This window comes from Cucurbita pepo, chromosome LG01 (genome assembly GCF_002806865.2).
Source record: "Cucurbita pepo subsp. pepo cultivar mu-cu-16 chromosome LG01, ASM280686v2, whole genome shotgun sequence".
NCBI classification, from domain to species: Eukaryota; Viridiplantae; Streptophyta; class Magnoliopsida; order Cucurbitales; family Cucurbitaceae; genus Cucurbita; species Cucurbita pepo.
In genome coordinates this window covers 19,532,034-19,548,316 of record NC_036638.1, presented here as the reverse complement: position 1 = coordinate 19,548,316, position 16,283 = coordinate 19,532,034, and the positions used below count along the sequence as shown (strand labels likewise).

Below are 16,283 nucleotides of genomic sequence, written 5' to 3'. Positions count from 1 at the left end.
GTATTAGAATATAGGTATATTTAATAATATAAGATATATATTTTGTATACAAACTTTAGAAAATATATAATATAAGTATGTTTGTAAATGATACGATGATATTGAGAAGGAAATATATTAAATATATATTTATAAATAAATGTATCGAAGGAGATCCATAAAATATAATTGAGGGAAAAAGATGAAAGATGAAATAGTATATAAATTCAATCTTCTGTAAAATCCATATTGCGTCTTCTTCATTTCAACAGACAAAGTTCCATCCGACTTCCGAGGACTCTCGACGCGGGAACAAGACGGCGACGCAAACTGAAGTTCCCAAAGAAGAAGAGTGAGAGAGTATAATGGAATCGAAGACATCGTCATCTCCTTCCTCCTCCTCCTCCTCCTCTGTAATTGAGCACGAGGCCTATGCCAGAGTGGGACTACTGGGAAATCCGAGCGACGTTTACTACGGCCGGACCATTTCTTTTGCGTTTTCGAATTTCAAGGCCTCCGTCCAACTCCGGCCCTCTGATGAGCTTGTCATCACTCCTCATCCCACTCACGATCTTGTCCAGTTCAGATCCCTTGATCATCTGGTACGTTTTTTCTCATATGCTATTGAAGTTGTCCATTGTTTGGGTTAGATCTGGTTTTTTATTAGATCAGGTTAATTTCTCTGCAATGCACCTAGAGGGATTTGCAAATAACACCTTGCATTGTGGAGAACTCAATGAGCGATTGAAATTTTAGAATGTCTATTAAATTTGTGGTTTCCTTTTTCGGTGGCTGATTAATAGTATTTTTGTATTTCCTGTTGTTATTGCTATTTCATTTTTAGATATCTAAAGATGAAATCGCCATAAAATTACATAGCACTGTATTTTGTTGATGCGTTGGAATTATTTAAATTTCATTTAATGAAATTCAATTGAGTTGTGATTTCGAAGTTTAAGTTAGCCAATATGTTTATGAATTCAACGGAGGTTAAAAGTTTTGTTCTTTTACAGGTAAATCGATTGTCCAATGAAGGCTACTATGGTGGGGTGCGATTGCTTATGGCAATTTGTAAAGTTTTTTATAATTATTGCAGAGAAAACGGGATTAATCTTCATGCAAGGAATTTTACTTTGTCTTACGACACTAATATTCCTCGACAGGTATAGTGCCTTGCAATATTGCTGATTCATGATTATTTGTGGTCATTGAAGTAGATGCTCTTGTTTCATGCTTAGTTGGTAAAATAGCAATGTATCAAGCTTACTAAACCTTTGGTAGTGTAGCCAATATGGATTTGTGTTCTTTTAATGGAAATGAAAAAGGTTCCTTCCTGAATTTTTGACTTAATTAATACTCAAATTTATAAAACCCAACAGACCTGCCTATATTAAGCTATAAATCAACTCTTAGATTTGCGTAGTTCACTTTGATCTGTGATTTGCACACCAATGCATTCTTGCTTTACTTGGCTAGTGCATTTTTAATGGTCATCGAGCTGAAGACTTCAGTTATTTCATGATATGATCGATTATTTTTAGCCTGTTTGTGTTTGTACCTATGCTAAACCTCATATTCCCTTATTCTGCAAATTGGTTTCTTGACAAGAACCAAATGGCTTACGTTTTGATTTTGACTTTCCAGGCAGGACTTTCAGGTTCCAGTGCTATTGTATGTGCTGCCTTGAGTTGCTTGCTAGACTTCTTTGATGTCAGGCATCTGATTAAAGTAGAGGTCAGACCTAACCTTGTTCTTGCCGCAGAGAAAGAACTAGGCATTGTTGCTGGTCTTCAAGATCGTGTTGCGCAGGTTTACGGTGGCCTTGTTTACATGGTATAGCTACTAAAAACGTTGATATATTTATGAATATGGAAATAGATTGAATTTTTAATGATGTTTCTATCTGTTTCTGTAGGATTTTAGCCAGGAACACATGGAGAAGCTTGGGCATGGCATATACACACCCATGGATATTAATCTTCTTCCTCCACTATATCTAATATATGCTGATAATCCAAGTGATTCTGGAAAGGTTTATATCTTAGTGGACCCCATAGTACATTTGTTCTCTACCTTTATTCATGTTCTAGCAGCTTGTTTGCTCTTGAATGAATAGGTTTTTTTATCGAAGCCTAAAACTAATGCCATATTGCATTAGTAAAAATACTGGAGGAGTCCAACAATACTTTTCTGTTCTCCCCCCACCCCCCAATTATATGTTGTCATAAGCCTGCTAAGCATTCAATAGAACAGCAAGGAACATCAAAATGAACCGTAACCAAATAAATTTTGTTTGTCAGAGAGAGAATTTTCACATTCTTCAAATCTTACAGTTCCTCTGTAGATGGACTAAATCTTATGACTGCTGGAAATATGATCTCCAATACTAATCACTGTCATCCATGACCAATGCAAATGCAGGTCCACAGTACAGTACGGCAGAGGTGGCTTGATGGTGACAAATTCATTATATCATCAATGCAAGAAGTTGCTAGGGTTGCAGAAGAAGGAAGAACGGTTTTACTTGAGAAGGACTATTCAAAACTTGCAGCACTTATGAACCGCAATTTCGATCTTCGCAGGTTAGTGTCTACTTACTCAACAAATTTTAGACCCAATATTAGAACAATATATGTCTCTCAAGTAAATTTTCAACTCCTAAACTATAAATAAGTTGCTTGTCTTCCCTTGGAATATTAATTGTACTTGGAGAAAATAATTTATGTTTATATGAGAATACCTTTTACAAGTTCAGTAATTTGGCCTACTACGCTGTTCTGAAATTAGTTGGATGGCCCAGTTGTTTATTTGAGATTTGCCCTCCAGGATGTCATCACTCTACAATCATGGAATTTCCACAAATAGTATTATTCTTTTTCAAGTCTCATTTTTAAACCATGTAACTTGGCTGGTTATTGCAACAGTTGCGATATCTGATCTTTACTTTTAGGGTGAGTTTGCCACGACTCATGATGATAGTGTCTTCTGAAACACTTCTCTTGAAAAGATCACTAATTGAGTGCTTTTAGTGCTTTCTGTATACGCTTTCAAGTACTTTTTCAAGAACACTCTCAACAATTTAACCAAGCACATCAAATCCCTTTCCCTCAACCGAAAATTATACTAACTCACCCTTACTCTTTGAATTATTACCGCTGTTTTTCCCTCCTAATTTCTGAACTCACAGGAGTATGTTTGGAGATGATGTTCTGGGTGCTTTAAACATTGAAATGGTGGAAATAGCCCGAAGAGTAGGTGCCTCTTCAAAGTTCACAGGCAGTGGAGGAGCAATCGTGGTATTCTGCCCTGATGGGCGTTCACAGGTGGAGCTTCTGGAGGAAAATTGCCAGAAAGCTGGTTTTTTTATTCAACCAATTCAGGTGGTTCCTTCATGCTTAAATGAGGTTGATCTTAGAACACTTTCCAGTTAGATTAGAAGAGGTTGCAATGAGTTTGGTAATTTTGGTTTGCTGAGGAGATATTCAAGTTGAATACATTATCAGTGAATCTTTTGAATAAGTTACAGGAGCCTTTTTAAAATTCTTTTGGGAAGATTATAGGAACTGCTAAACTTGATAAATTGGTCTTAGGCGTCTTGAAATCTTTCACTATATGATGTATGTTCAACGTTCATTTGATCAATGAATCAATACACTCACTTTCATTTACAGACATTAATGTGCAAATTTGTGATATAGAGTTCAGAAAATAGTGGAACAGAATGATTCCAAGTGGTTGAAAAAAGGGAAGAAAAAAAAAATAAGGATAAAAGGACAGATNCCCGCCCAACCCAACCCACCGGAAATGTTCAGTGTCACAAACTAGCTCAGCCCACTTCAATGGCGAAGTCATCTTCTCCAAACCTATTTCATGCCCTCCCTCCCATTTCCTCATTGGCTCTACACTCATGACTTCTTCCAAATCACTCACTCTCAAACCTCAACCTTCTCCACAGATTCCATAATTCACTCTCCCTCTTCGCTCCGCAGATTCTCGACTACGATATGAATCATCAACCGACCGTCTTATCCTCCTCCACCGCCCTCTCAGAGTCGATGAACACCCGCCTGAATCAGCTACGACAACTCTCCCCAGCTCGAGTCCTCTGAGGATCCCACTTCCGATTGTCTGGTAAGGAAGGGGCGTGGTCATGGATAAGGCTATAAAAAGGAAATATTATAAGTAAAGAAGGAAGAGGATGTATGTGTCCGATTCCGAGTAAGATAAGCGGCCACAGGATGACGAGGGATTTGTGGAATTAAAGCCTGAGGTGGTTGGTTGAGTTTAACGCATTGTATAAGAGAGAGGAGGAATTGTTCAGACGGATCCCCATGCCTTTTGACCGAGGCATACAGAGCCCCCCCTCCCAAATGGGACAGTGGTTTTGCTGAACAAACCTAAAGGTCAGCGTGTGGTTTATGCCCTCCTCAGTTTATAATCACTAATTTGGTATCATGCTGATATTTTGTATCCATTCTCATGTTGGAAGTAAATTGCTCAGCATTTTTTATTTTTACAGAAATCAATATGATCATTGAACGTAGGGTGGACCTCATTTGCTATATGTGGAATACTCCGACGCCTAATCAAAATGAAAAAGGTACATTTCAGCTGTTTCATCTGCATGCTCCGACGATTCACGATTTTATATTCAAACATTTGCCTATGGACTGAACTTTTCATTTTCTCAATCATTAGCATAATGTTTCTCAACACAGTTTTGAGTTATTAAGCTAATTGCAAGGCGAAGTTTCGTTCCTGATGAAAATTTATTTGTATAGCATCCAAATAAGAATCAATGGTCAGGTACCTCAGCGATAGCCCTGGGAGCACATCAACAGCTCTCCGAAGGGAGTCAATAGTAGGTCAGTTCAAGATTGTCTTTGCATTTTATTTATTTAATTATATTAGCTCAACGCTCAAATTCTTTTGGAAAGCTCATTCTGATTGTCTCTTTGGGTATATTAATCTCTAACAGTCTCCAAAAAGAAAAACTTTAACAAGTAAAGCTGATCATATCAAAGTATATCCCCTTTTAAGTTCTTATACAAAGTATTTGCACTGGCTGTAGCTGAAATTTAGTATCCTACACAATGTGATATTAGTATTATGATGTTGTAAAAGGTTCAAATTATGTACTCAGGGTAGTCTTTTCTTTTTGTATGAAGATGTGCTTTTTTGAGTATGCAGCCATGGAATTACAAAATTCCCGAAAACTTAGTTCGTCAATCTTCATCACTGCAGCTTTGACGCTACGGTACCTACTAGCTTTCAGTCTATGAATTCCTCGCTCGGGACAAATAGTTCCTTATCTAGTTGTCACGAAAATATATATTAAAACATGTCAGTCATGAAGCTACATGATTATCAAGAAGATTTCTTCAGCAACTTCAGCAATAAACTAATGAGGGTTGAAGAATATTTATGAGGTTTGCCAGATTAGATGCAAAATCGTTCAATTTAATTAAATGAGAGCCAAGAACATCTAAAGAAAAATGGTTTAGAAGACAACATAGAGAATTAAAGGGCTTGTCCATGCCTTCATAGATTCCTCCACACATCTGACATGACAAAGCACCTTTTTAAGACTTTCGTATAAATAGAGACCGTAATTCTCCTCTCACATGGAAGTCTTTTAGAGCTTAAAAAAAGACTGCCCAGTGGTATCAATTTTCCTAAACTGACTATTCAAATTCCAAGACTACCAGAGAAACAATTACCAGTGCCATTACACATGATTTCTTCCAGTAGAAAGGGAAAGAATAGTTGCAGCCTTTTTCCTACGCTTGAGTTGAATTTGGCGGATCAATCCCCATTCCACGATAATAGGCATTCTCAGCATCAGACATCCGGATCCTAAAAATGTCCCATTCTTTTTTACATCTCTCTCTTACCTGAAAAATTCAAATTTACTATTAACATTAATTCTTAATGTTGTAAGGTGGGGGTGGGGTTGGAGGATGGAAGGCATCAGCTACTTACCCCTTCCCATGGTGCTCTCCCACCTTCTGCTTTCCCCTGTTGGAAGAGAACAGTTAAAGAGTAACGTCTTTGTTATGGAATGGTAGGGAAGAGAGTTGAATGCGTCGGATTACCTGATTCCCAAGAGAAGGAATACTTTGATGAACAATCCACTGAGAATCCACAACCCCTATTTTCTCATGAGCGGGTTGCTTTAAAAAACCAACAAGTGATGAGTCTATGAAAAAGATGAATATGTGAAATAATACAGGCAAGTGATCATACTTACTTCCACACATCTTCTTAAAGCAAAATCAAGACCCCAACCGTGAACCAAATCATTCTACAATATCCAAGAGGAAAAATTATTTTAAACAAGCCAAAAACAAAATGAACTCAAGGCAACAGATCAGCGTATAAGTAGAAGAATCCAAACTTGAATCAAATGCCAAACACAGCGCCATGCATCGCGAGAAAACACAGTTGCCATGATTTCAACAAAACTGCATGGGAGTGAAGGTAAGAAAGAACTCAAGTGTATCTGTTAATATGAATACGGCAAAAGGTGAACACAAGTAAAAGAACTATGTAAATAAAATCATTGATTACACACGCTGCACATGGTGGAAGATGTGGATGAGTGCACCAACCGGGTTTCTCCTCGGTCTCCCTGCATTTAACCGAAGAGAAATAAGAGTGATCATGGATGCATTTCAATAAAACTACACGTGTACGGATATTTAAATGAATGATTAATTTGTAATTAAAATGAAAACGAGTTCTTCGTACTTGTGAACTTCACTGTCACCTCTCCTTTTAGTCATCTGCCACGTTAACCCTTGATTTGGTTCTAAGCCAGGTTGCGAAATCTCCAAACCATGTTTTCTCACAAGTTTTAAATATCTGGAACAGACAGAAAATTATAACTTTTTTGGGTTTTCCCATAAAATTAGAGTGTGAGGTTTCAAACTTACTCTTCTGCGTTAAAATGCTCTACTCCTAGATCCTCATCCCAAACAAATATGTAGTCATAGGATGCCACAATGTCAGGATGCAGAAAACGCTTAGCATACCACCTAGGATTGAGTATGCATAGTTTAGATGAGATCAAATAAAATTCTTTGCTACCTTGTATGGAAGATTATTGTCGTAAGGAGATGGTAACTGACCATTTAGTTTGCTTGCGGACACTCACATGGATTGCCTGCTTCGACCACTCTAAATCTTCCCAATCACTTGCTCGTCCATCATAGTGAAACAACAGAACCGTGAAGTTCTCTGAGAACTGTCAAAATACATCAGATATGAAGAGAGAAATGCAATAACATGCACACCTTCCAAACCCACCTTTTTAACTGCTGCATCAATATTCTTTTTCTGACCAAAACCAACCGTAAATGTTAACAGATACTTCGGTTTGATGGTCAAATCCTGGAAGTGAAACCACCAATAATAAATTCAGTTTGAAAACTAAAGAAATTTTGATTAACAGATGAGTGAAATATTTCATTAGTAAGATAAGGTCACACACGACTTCCCCTTTTCTAGCAATCATATTTATCATAATGATCTCAGATGTGCTAATCTTAACTTTGTGCTACCCATTCTAACATCTTTGTCCAAAAAGGGTAACATGATGATCTTTTGTATTCCATGAAACGTATCAGCCAAAACGTTGTGAAAGGACACATGGGAAAATATAATTCAAATCTTCTATTTAATGGATAAGAAAAAACGTATTGGGAATCAACTTCACTCTTTGATGAAACTTCCAATCATTTCTCCCATTGAAGAACAGGCATACACGAAACAGGAATTGTTGCATATAAAAGGAGGTCGATCTGTGAATGGTGTCAAGCAGCATCCATAACCCCCCACCCCCCACCCCCAAAAAAAACATTATATATATATATAATTTTTAACATAGTACATAAATCCACACAAAATATAGTACATAAATCCACACAAAATTGGTCACTAATTTAATATCAATGAACAACTTACTCCTATCTCATAATTCTCCACTTTTTGTCAAATCTACAGTCAGACTATCAGTCCATTGGTCGAGTTTAAACTATTAAGCTAATACAAGTAAACAACAATTAAAGCTACTCACTAGTTTCACACACAAGATTATTAGGCCANCATTAAGCTAATACAAGTAAACAACATTAAAGCTACTCACTAGTTTCACACACAAGATTATTAGGCCAATTGCAAGTTGCAAAGCTTTTCTAGACAATGAGTACCTCGTTTGGCATGCCCCACAAACGCCGAAGGTTAAAATCAGATTCAGGCTCAACAATACCAGGTGGTAATCTTTCAGCTCCTCTTGGATTTGTAGGAACCCATATCTGCATCATCATCAAAATTTCAACTTTCAATAGCCAGCTCTAGCAGAAGAAATCAGAAATTAAGCACACACAAAGTTCTCCAGATTGCCATCTCATGCCAAAGTATGTACATGAATAAAGATATCCACAATTAATTTTCAACTAAGAAACCAAAGTTAATAAAAGTTCGATCACAACAGTATATAGTACTTTGTCACAGTGCGTAGTAACTAAGGAGACTGTTTATCTACTCTGTCCATGGAGCATTGTGCTTCAAGGGGAAAGTTAAGAAATCATAAATTTTTTGGGTTAAGATACGAAATTAATAATATGAAGAATCTCACTTATTAAGCAGCCTTCCATCTCCAGAAGAATTTAGTCAAGTGTCTTAGAATTGCCTCCTTGTTGTCAAACAAATGATTGCACATGGATGTGCAAGAGTATGACAAGTTTCCTTCCAAACTCTAAATCCTTGGTTTGATTGGGAGAAAAATCTCGAATAAGTACAGAGAGATTTCTCCATCCTATAGCTTATCTATAGTAAAATTATTTTGCTTCACATTACTTTAATCTCCTTGATACTTTTATGCTAGCTAGCAGTAAGATTGTAAAGCCTCAGAAAGTACCAGTACTTTAGTCACAATGATCAAATCGTTCTCAAGTCCAAGAATAAAATTTGAAGTGAAATATGATAATCAAATTCCTTATCTTCAAAAAAAAAAAAAANTGGGAAGTTTAGCTGCCAGAATTAAAAATAATAATAATAAGCTTTCTCACCTTCTAAAAATATGTGAGACAAATCAATATGGATGAAATTAAACATATCCATAATTAATTGAAGATGCCGAAAATAAAGTTTTGTACCTGGGATAATGAGAGTGTGGGAAAGGATACCCCTAAAAAGAAACCAAAAACGCCTCCAACAAATGTTGTAACTAGAATCCTCATTATCTCATTAGGATTTCTCATGTTTCCACTGCACATTAATACAAGTTGAAAATAAATATTCCAAATGAAAAAAAATAAAAAATTGCAAACAATCAATGGCTACAGGAAGCAAAAGCCCACATAATCTAATAAGACAATCAGAGGTTGATTATGATTTAACCTGCGTGTAGGGTTCACCATACTGTCCAAAACGTTCAAGTTTCAAGTTTAAAAAGTATGTCTCTGAAATCTATCAGTGTAGGAACTAGGAATGACATTGAGTAATCAATTTACAGTTTCCAGAACGCCAAGCTTGAATCTGATGTCAAACCACGCCTGAAAAGATGAACAAAGAGAGAAACCAACCTCTTAAGCAAAAAGTTGAATAATTAAACAAAGAGTTCGCAACTTGTCTACACTAGAGTTTCAGAAAAGTCGTGGCTACACCACAACGTATACGGCAAGCATCAAACGCGGTCACAATTGCCGGACGTCGCCCTGGTCTACAATTCACATGCTTAATTTTGTAGCCACTATAAATTCACTTGAACCGCCAACATTGCAATAACTAAGATTAACAACCAAACTGGAAAAGACAGCTCGAAGAAACAGCCCTCCACATTTAAACTCAATATTTGAAGACAGGCAAAAACACTAATGATGCCATTAATACTGATTCTAAGGAAAAATAAATCACGGCAGGGAACAAATTTCGGGTCGTCCCATCAAGAAAACCAGGAATTGACAAACTCCATAGTTAGAAATTAGAAAACATGGGCGAAATCAGTTGGTGCAAAACGAAAGTAGAGCGAAATAATTCTGTGAAAGGAAAACCTGGAACGAGAAATACTTCCAAACGGCCGATCTACGTCTACGAACAGGTGGAAAACCACCGATCTGATTGAAAAATGTGAACAGCGGTCAGAAATGCACAGCCAGCGACGCAAATGAAAAGAACGGTGAAAGAAGAGAAATGGTTGTTGATCTCCGAAGAAATCGAAGAAACAGTGGGAATTTTGAATTTAGGCCAACTTTGGTTATAACAACTTAGGCAAAAAATTTAATGCCAATTTGTAATAATTTAATTTCGTCCCAACTTTTTTTTAATTACATTTGACTATTACATATATTTTTACTATTTAATAATTTTGACTTTATAACTTATAAATTGATTGCGTTGGTTTATTAATTATTAATTCGTAACAAAAATTTAAATGGTTACAAATTTGAAGTCCATTGTTATACGAAAATTGAAAGTATCACATAGATATAAACATGTGAGACCAAAAAAAATTATTTTTATATTCTTGAAAAGCTCTTTTATTTTGATCAAAATTTTAGATTGTAGATGTTTTAGATGATCATTGATGTATTTTGTTACGAGCCCAAATCTGCGATCAAGTTATAAGTCTCTTGTAAGTGGAGGTAAACGTAGTAAACGATGTTTGCATGAAAGAAGATGTAGAATTCTTCATTCGACATAATTTGAATAAATGTATATAATGCGTGTACACATAGAGTGACATTGTATCATATTAGTTCGCTAAAATATGTTTGGATGGATAGTATTATAATTTTATGCAGCATATATTGTGTTAGCCAATGTGAAAAATATTCTTCACCATTAGACTCAAAACAATTAAATTAAAAACATTTAGTCAACCATATTAATGACATTAAATGCATGAAATAACATTTCAACAATTTTAATTAAGAACTTTTCAAGATTGTAAGACTTAAAAAGAGGGAATTAAAGCTTGAAGACTGAATAGATAACCATTCAAACTCATGAATTAAATCTATAGTTCAACCAAAATTTTGGCAATTGACTTCTTAGTTGGTGCTCCACTCTTTTGCCCTTTTTTTTTTTTAATGAACTACAAGCTTCTGCCAATCAATTTGCTAACTTAGGAGCTATGTAGAATCCCTACATTTCTTTATATATGTATATCGACCACCTTATAGCCTAACATGAATGTAACTCAATCCATAATATTCTAAAAATATTAGTGTTCAGATAAAAGAAATGTAAATGACAAAATAAAGACGTGGTTACTCATTAACAATGAAAATAAAATAGCTATCGGTCGACTCCGACCTAAAATTATTTGTTAAAAAAAAAAAGGGAAAATCTTCTTGTATGCAACTAAGCCAAAAATGACTATTGTCATGGTATTGCCTCAATCTGGTGCATTCTGCAAAATGACTATTTTCGTGGAGTACTTACTTGTATCATTCCATATTCATCTTCTTCATCGTCTTCAGCAACAATTACTGGGGAAGTCATTGGGAAAATGGCCACTGCAAATATATCTGTGGATCCAAGCTGCTCTCCAATCTTCATTTTCAACTCGGAGCTGAGGGCTAATAAATTATGTAATACTTGGTTTTCCTACAAGGGTAGACAAAAATGGCATTTTACAGAGAACAGAAACAGCCTTGAAGTATAAATTCATAATCTACCAGTGACCAAAAACGATCCTACTAATGAAGATGAAAAGGAGAGATTCAAGGTTTCAAGTTGAAGTGCTTCCTTGGGATTCTCTCAATGGGAGCTTCTCTTATCTAAATAAAGAAAGTTTCCATCAAATTTCTTCTTTGGGAGTCTCTCAATGGGATCTCATCCTTTCTGGCAATTGTATTCTGATATAACCATATGATTTTTGTCGTCACACCTTATTGGATAAAAGAAGCAGGCAGAACACAAGCTAACAGTCTGCTTGATTGAAGACGGAAGTGTGAGATCCCTCATTGGTTGGGAAGGAGAACGAAGCATTCTTTACAAGAGTGTGAAAACCTCTCCCTACACGTTTTAAAATCCTTGAGAGGAAGCCCGAAAAGGAAAGGTTAAAGAGCATAATATCTGCTAGCGGTGGACTTGGGCCGTTATGGGAAGTGTTTCTTAAGACATACTAGAATTGAAGTACAGCAATCTCTAAGCCTGTTTTACTACAATTGTTCTCCTTCATTTGGGTATTCATCTGTCATTAATCTTCTTTTTAACTTCAAATCTAAAGAAAGAGGAGCATTGTTTTAAGTGAGTGTGCCCTATAAGATAAAAGCCCCTGCAGAAGCCAATAAGCTAAAAACGAGAGTTCGAGTTTGCGTAGTGACAAGCTGCAGAAAAGGGGGAAAATATATGCATATATATCTACCTGAAAAGTGCAGCAAAATCAAACTGTTGCTAATTCCTTCCCCCACAGCTTCTTTCTTGCAATTAGAACTCTTTCTTCTACTTTGGAAAGAGCATCAATCCTAGGTTCCACTTCTGATAACCATTCATCCCATCTTAAGGCTGTAACATACTTCCGTATATAGTTTATGACAGAAGGAACATCTCGTATAATGATAAATCCATCTGGCCTTAGAATCCGATCCATTTCGATTATTAGATCCTCCATACTGCAGCCACGAGCACTAATTTCCGAAAATACAGCCCATGCATGAAGAAGATCATAGGTGCGAGGATATGTGGAAAATGCTTCACACCTGTAAAAGAAAGGAATCTGAATAAGGAACACAGACAGCAAAGGTAGCAAATAATATGTTTCGAAGTATTACGTCCATCTACTGCCTGGTATTCTCTGGTTTCTATGAATAACATAGTCAATTTGATCCATAACTCAAAGTAAAAAAAATGCATGTTGATCGGTAGACTAATCCAAGTAACCAAGTGCATACAAGATGCAGCTAAGAAACAAGTAGATTTCTATTAGTTAGGGATTAAAATTAAGACACCACATTTGAAGCCTCCAAAGAATGAGATTATAAAACAAAAGAAAGAAAAAAAATTACTCAAATATGAGCGGATGAAGAATCTTGATAAGGTTGAAAATATAGACGTCGAAGAAACGGTTCTATGCGAAGTTGAATGATAAGTGATTACAACTTCACACATTAAAATGTAAGGCCAGATAACTACAGACTTTATGTCAAGATTACACGCACATGCAATTTTTCAATTACTAAAATACAAAGCCAGATGACTGCAGACCTTTTTAAGATCAATGGTACTTAGAAAATCATACATATATACATCCAGCTTTATCAAGCTATTTATGCTAACCTAGAAGTTCCCTTATTTCATTCATCAATTTTCCATTGTTAGAAAAAAAATATTAAACTAGAAGATTGGTGTGGCATGCATCATATTTGCCTTAATGTTGCTGCATTCTTCACTAAATGTTTCAGTAAAAGAACAATCCAACAATTTTCAGGATAGACAAATAATTCAGATTCATAGTATGATAAGATAGAATCAATGAAAATAAGACAGCAAGATGCAATGAAAGAAGCCATTGTATTAAATAATCGATAAAAAAAAAGTAATAAAATAACATAAGTAAATTGAATAACCAAAAACCAATTCGGTGTCGAGAAAAAGGAATGGCAAGAAGATAATGTAGCAGATTTAGGTCCAAATTCAAGCTAGGAGTGACCAGGTAAAGTGCATACCAATCATGAACAGTTCCCAACAAGCCTCTATCATAAACAATCTTTAATTTTGCAGATGAATTGACAGGAGCAACATTCATCACCCAGACAGCTTCATTAACTAGTGCAGCAGCAAACCCCCCAAGATTGGAATTCATATCCATTACATTTCTGATGGAGTTCCTCTGTAAAACAACTCTCATTTCTTTCCAATATTCTGCCACTCTAAGTTGCCAAACATTCTGCATAAATTGAATATTCCCCTTAGGCTTCTAGAATGTCATAAGAAACAGTAAATAATAGAATAGCATTTGTTGCTGCTAATGTTTAAAAACAATGGACGACATTGGCACCTTTAAAAAAACTTACACTGTCGTCTTTGAATTCTTCTGCACTGACACCAACATCTTCAAGACGGGGAGGAGCTGAAGTAAGTCTACGTGGCCAAGGAATTAGTCCACTTCCTTTTAGCCTGTGCATTTCTGTTCCAGTGATATGTTCAAAGAGAAGAATATAAATGAACATCGAGATATACACAAAAAAGCCATATGCTTACGAAAAGAAAGTGAAATAAGCATACACAGATATAGTTGATAGAAAGTCAAGGAAGACTCTGTTGAAATATGCAACTCCATTGCTTAATGACAGTCATATTCTTGTGTATGTATAAATCAGAACATTTTTACAAAACCTTAAGAAAAAGAAAAAAGAATGAAACCACCTAAAACTGTGAGGATCAGTTAAGTAGAAAATTCGTAACAGTAAGTAAGAGTAGAGGGAATGTGGCTGAAAAGCATATTTACACTCACTTTTAGAGTATCGGGAAATGCATGCTTTCATTGACACGTTCCAAGTCAAATCTGGATCATCTTCCAAATCACACAAAGGTGGAAGAGTCCCAGGAGCCCTTTTCAAATAACAGCTGTTAGACACTGGCTTAGCCCATACAACAGTTTGATCCTTTTTAGCAACAACTTTCCAGCACATCCTCCTCAGGAGGTCATTCATAGCAATTCCGATCCTTCTATTTTCTGGATCATGTGCATAAGCTTCAGGGGAGGAGTAAGCAAAATAACCTCCAGGTCTCAATAACCTGTCAAGTTCTAATAAGAGGATTCCATCTCTCTGTAGCCAATCAATTCGACATCGAGAACAATGAACCAACTCAAATGATCTACTAGGATAGGGGAGTCTTTTTGTTCCCAAAACACCAAGAGCTGATGGAATACCCCTCTCAAGTGCAAATTGTATTTGATTCTCGTGCACATCATTAGGAGCCAGAGACATAGCAATAATATCGTGTGAAAGAAGATATGCTCCAAAACTTGCAACCCCACAGCCCACATCTAGGACATTCCGTAAATTTCCACCATTGTGGAGCTTATCACCAGGGAACTTAAGCATCTACACGCATAAGAAGAATAGTAAGCATTTTACAAAGAGAAATGAATCTCATGCCCGTGGGTTGGGTTACCACACATTATCCATTCATTTGCAGAAAAAAAAAAATGAACATAGAAGCAAATTCTGCCACTTGGGAAGTTGTCAAATTACTCAAATTTGAGATTAATATTTACTCTACAACACATCAAGGATTGACAATGGAAAGAAAAAAAGTAACTCGCCTTCGCAAGTGCAATGATATACTTATCAGCTCCATAGTGAAAATGAGTGCCACCTCCAGGAAAATTGATCTTATCCCCATTCACAACCATCCAGTTCTGGTCTGATTTTTCTTGTGCAAGGTGTGTATGCGGTATGTTTGCCTTCCACACTTCATCCCTACTCGCTGGCCATCTTATTGGGATCTGAAACTCTAATTATAATTACGTTGGAATCAAACTATTCTATAAGTAGCTATTGTTTACATTACTACAAATAACCAACCTTGTAACCAGTAGGAGGAGGAATGAGACAATTATAGCGGCGTTCAGGAGGGGGGCAATGCCGCTCATAGTGCTCCATCAAACTCAAATTGAGCTTCAATTTCAATTGGTAAATAAGGTTTCTATCCAAACAAGGTATCAACTCTGAATACCGTTCATCACAGATCTGAAAGGGCATAAAGAAGCAAACATTTCAGCTCAAAACAAAGCACAACAAGAAAACCGATTCAAGAACCGAAGCACATTTCCAGGGTTCCACTTCACCAAAATTGCAAAAACAAGAATTCAAGGAAGTGATGCTTACAGGAATGCTCCCAGGGACCTCGAGATTGAGCTCCGGAAGTTCATGCAAGTGACCCACATCGCGACTGACACCGACCGCACCAAGAACCGGATCAGAGCCGAAGGAATCCTCGGCATCAGATCTACGCGAACTGGGTGCGAGAGAGGATCCATAATAGAGACAGAGGAGGGCGAGAAGAAGGATGAGGCAGAGTAGAAGGAGCTTAAGTCGGCGAGTGGGGGAAAGGGAGTGGGTCTTGTGCTTCATTACTAGAGGTACAGGGCGAAAGAGATGAATCAGGGGAAACAGAGTGAAGATTCAGAATCAGAGAAAGGAAAAGGCGTGAAGAAGAAGGGTGAGAGGCATGAGATTTCGCTATCGTTGGGATGCCGAAGAGATTGAATGGATTCGCGTGTACAGTACGTACTTAATTCTCACTGTTGAATGTTCATCGTATTTTCGCCATGCCAGAGGGCCCCT

The 16,283-nt window shown here is 36.7% G+C and overlaps 3 protein-coding genes and 1 long non-coding RNA gene across 5 annotated transcripts; 1 reads left to right on the top strand and 3 right to left on the bottom strand.

Annotated features, from left to right (window-relative positions):
• Window positions 1-201: 201 nt before the first annotated feature.
• Window positions 202-3,651, top strand: LOC111776387 (glucuronokinase 1-like). The gene is made up of 6 exons (XM_023655856.1): window positions 202-581; window positions 993-1,142; window positions 1,624-1,812; window positions 1,895-2,011; window positions 2,401-2,561; window positions 3,167-3,651. Exons 1-6 carry the CDS (start codon window positions 345-347, stop codon window positions 3,408-3,410), a joined length of 1,098 nt encoding a protein of 365 aa, XP_023511624.1. The 5' UTR covers window positions 202-344; the 3' UTR covers window positions 3,411-3,651.
• A 1,772-nt stretch (window positions 3,652-5,423) lies between these two features.
• LOC111781815 lies at window positions 5,424-8,306 on the bottom strand. The gene is made up of 11 exons (XM_023662528.1): window positions 8,190-8,306; window positions 7,288-7,371; window positions 7,110-7,225; window positions 6,915-7,016; window positions 6,730-6,843; window positions 6,554-6,610; window positions 6,377-6,443; window positions 6,230-6,283; window positions 6,075-6,152; window positions 5,962-5,997; window positions 5,424-5,873 (listed from the first exon to the last, which is right to left on the bottom strand). The coding sequence occupies exons 1-11, from the start codon at window positions 8,304-8,306 to the stop codon at window positions 5,760-5,762; spliced, it is 939 nt and encodes a 312-aa protein (XP_023518296.1). The 3' UTR covers window positions 5,424-5,759.
• A 694-nt stretch (window positions 8,307-9,000) lies between these two features.
• LOC111781824 lies at window positions 9,001-10,220 on the bottom strand. The gene is made up of 4 exons (XR_002813016.1): window positions 10,035-10,220; window positions 9,382-9,536; window positions 9,138-9,249; window positions 9,001-9,012 (listed from the first exon to the last, which is right to left on the bottom strand). It is a non-coding gene; the product is annotated as an uncharacterized LOC111781824 (long non-coding RNA).
• Window positions 10,221-11,193: 973 nt separating this feature from the next.
• Window positions 11,194-16,280, bottom strand: LOC111804693 (probable methyltransferase PMT9). 2 transcript variants are annotated; one of them, XM_023689458.1, is made up of 8 exons: window positions 15,825-16,280; window positions 15,522-15,686; window positions 15,260-15,442; window positions 14,444-15,038; window positions 14,004-14,116; window positions 13,656-13,876; window positions 12,356-12,689; window positions 11,194-12,003 (listed from the first exon to the last, which is right to left on the bottom strand). In XM_023689458.1, the coding sequence occupies exons 1-7, from the start codon at window positions 16,068-16,070 to the stop codon at window positions 12,374-12,376; spliced, it is 1,839 nt and encodes a 612-aa protein (XP_023545226.1). In that variant the 5' UTR covers window positions 16,071-16,280; the 3' UTR covers window positions 11,194-12,003; window positions 12,356-12,373. The 2 variants fall into 2 exon arrangements, with proteins under 2 accessions (XP_023545226.1, XP_023545218.1); XM_023689450.1 differs by having other exon boundaries at window positions 11,194-11,592.
• Window positions 16,281-16,283: the final 3 nt, after the last annotated feature.

Excerpts from the sequence above, each read along its gene's own strand:
- LOC111804693 (XM_023689458.1), bottom strand. The coding sequence starts at position 16,070 with ATGAAGCACAAGACCCACTCCCTTTCCCCCACTCGCCGACTTAAGCTC. Across the intron at positions 15,039-15,259 it reads ATATCATTGCACTTGCGAAG|ATGCTTAAGTTCCCTGGTGA; the intron begins GCGAGTTACTTT and ends TTATGCGTGTAG. Across the intron at positions 13,877-14,003 it reads AAGAATTCAAAGACGACAGT|AATGTTTGGCAACTTAGAGT; the intron begins GTAAGTTTTTTT and ends CAATTTATGCAG.
- LOC111781815 (XM_023662528.1), bottom strand. The coding sequence starts at position 8,306 with ATGATGATGCAGATATGGGTTCCTACAAATCCAAGAGGAGCTGAAAGA. Across the intron at positions 7,226-7,287 it reads TTGATGCAGCAGTTAAAAAG|TTCTCAGAGAACTTCACGGT; the intron begins GTGGGTTTGGAA and ends GTATTTTGACAG. Across the intron at positions 6,284-6,376 it reads GTGTTTGGCATTTGATTCAA|AATGATTTGGTTCACGGTTG; the intron begins GTTTGGATTCTT and ends TGGATATTGTAG.
- LOC111776387 (XM_023655856.1), top strand. The coding sequence starts at position 345 with ATGGAATCGAAGACATCGTCATCTCCTTCCTCCTCCTCCTCCTCCTCT. Across the intron at positions 582-992 it reads TCAGATCCCTTGATCATCTG|GTAAATCGATTGTCCAATGA; the intron begins GTACGTTTTTTC and ends GTTCTTTTACAG. Across the intron at positions 2,562-3,166 it reads CGCAATTTCGATCTTCGCAG|GAGTATGTTTGGAGATGATG; the intron begins GTTAGTGTCTAC and ends CTGAACTCACAG.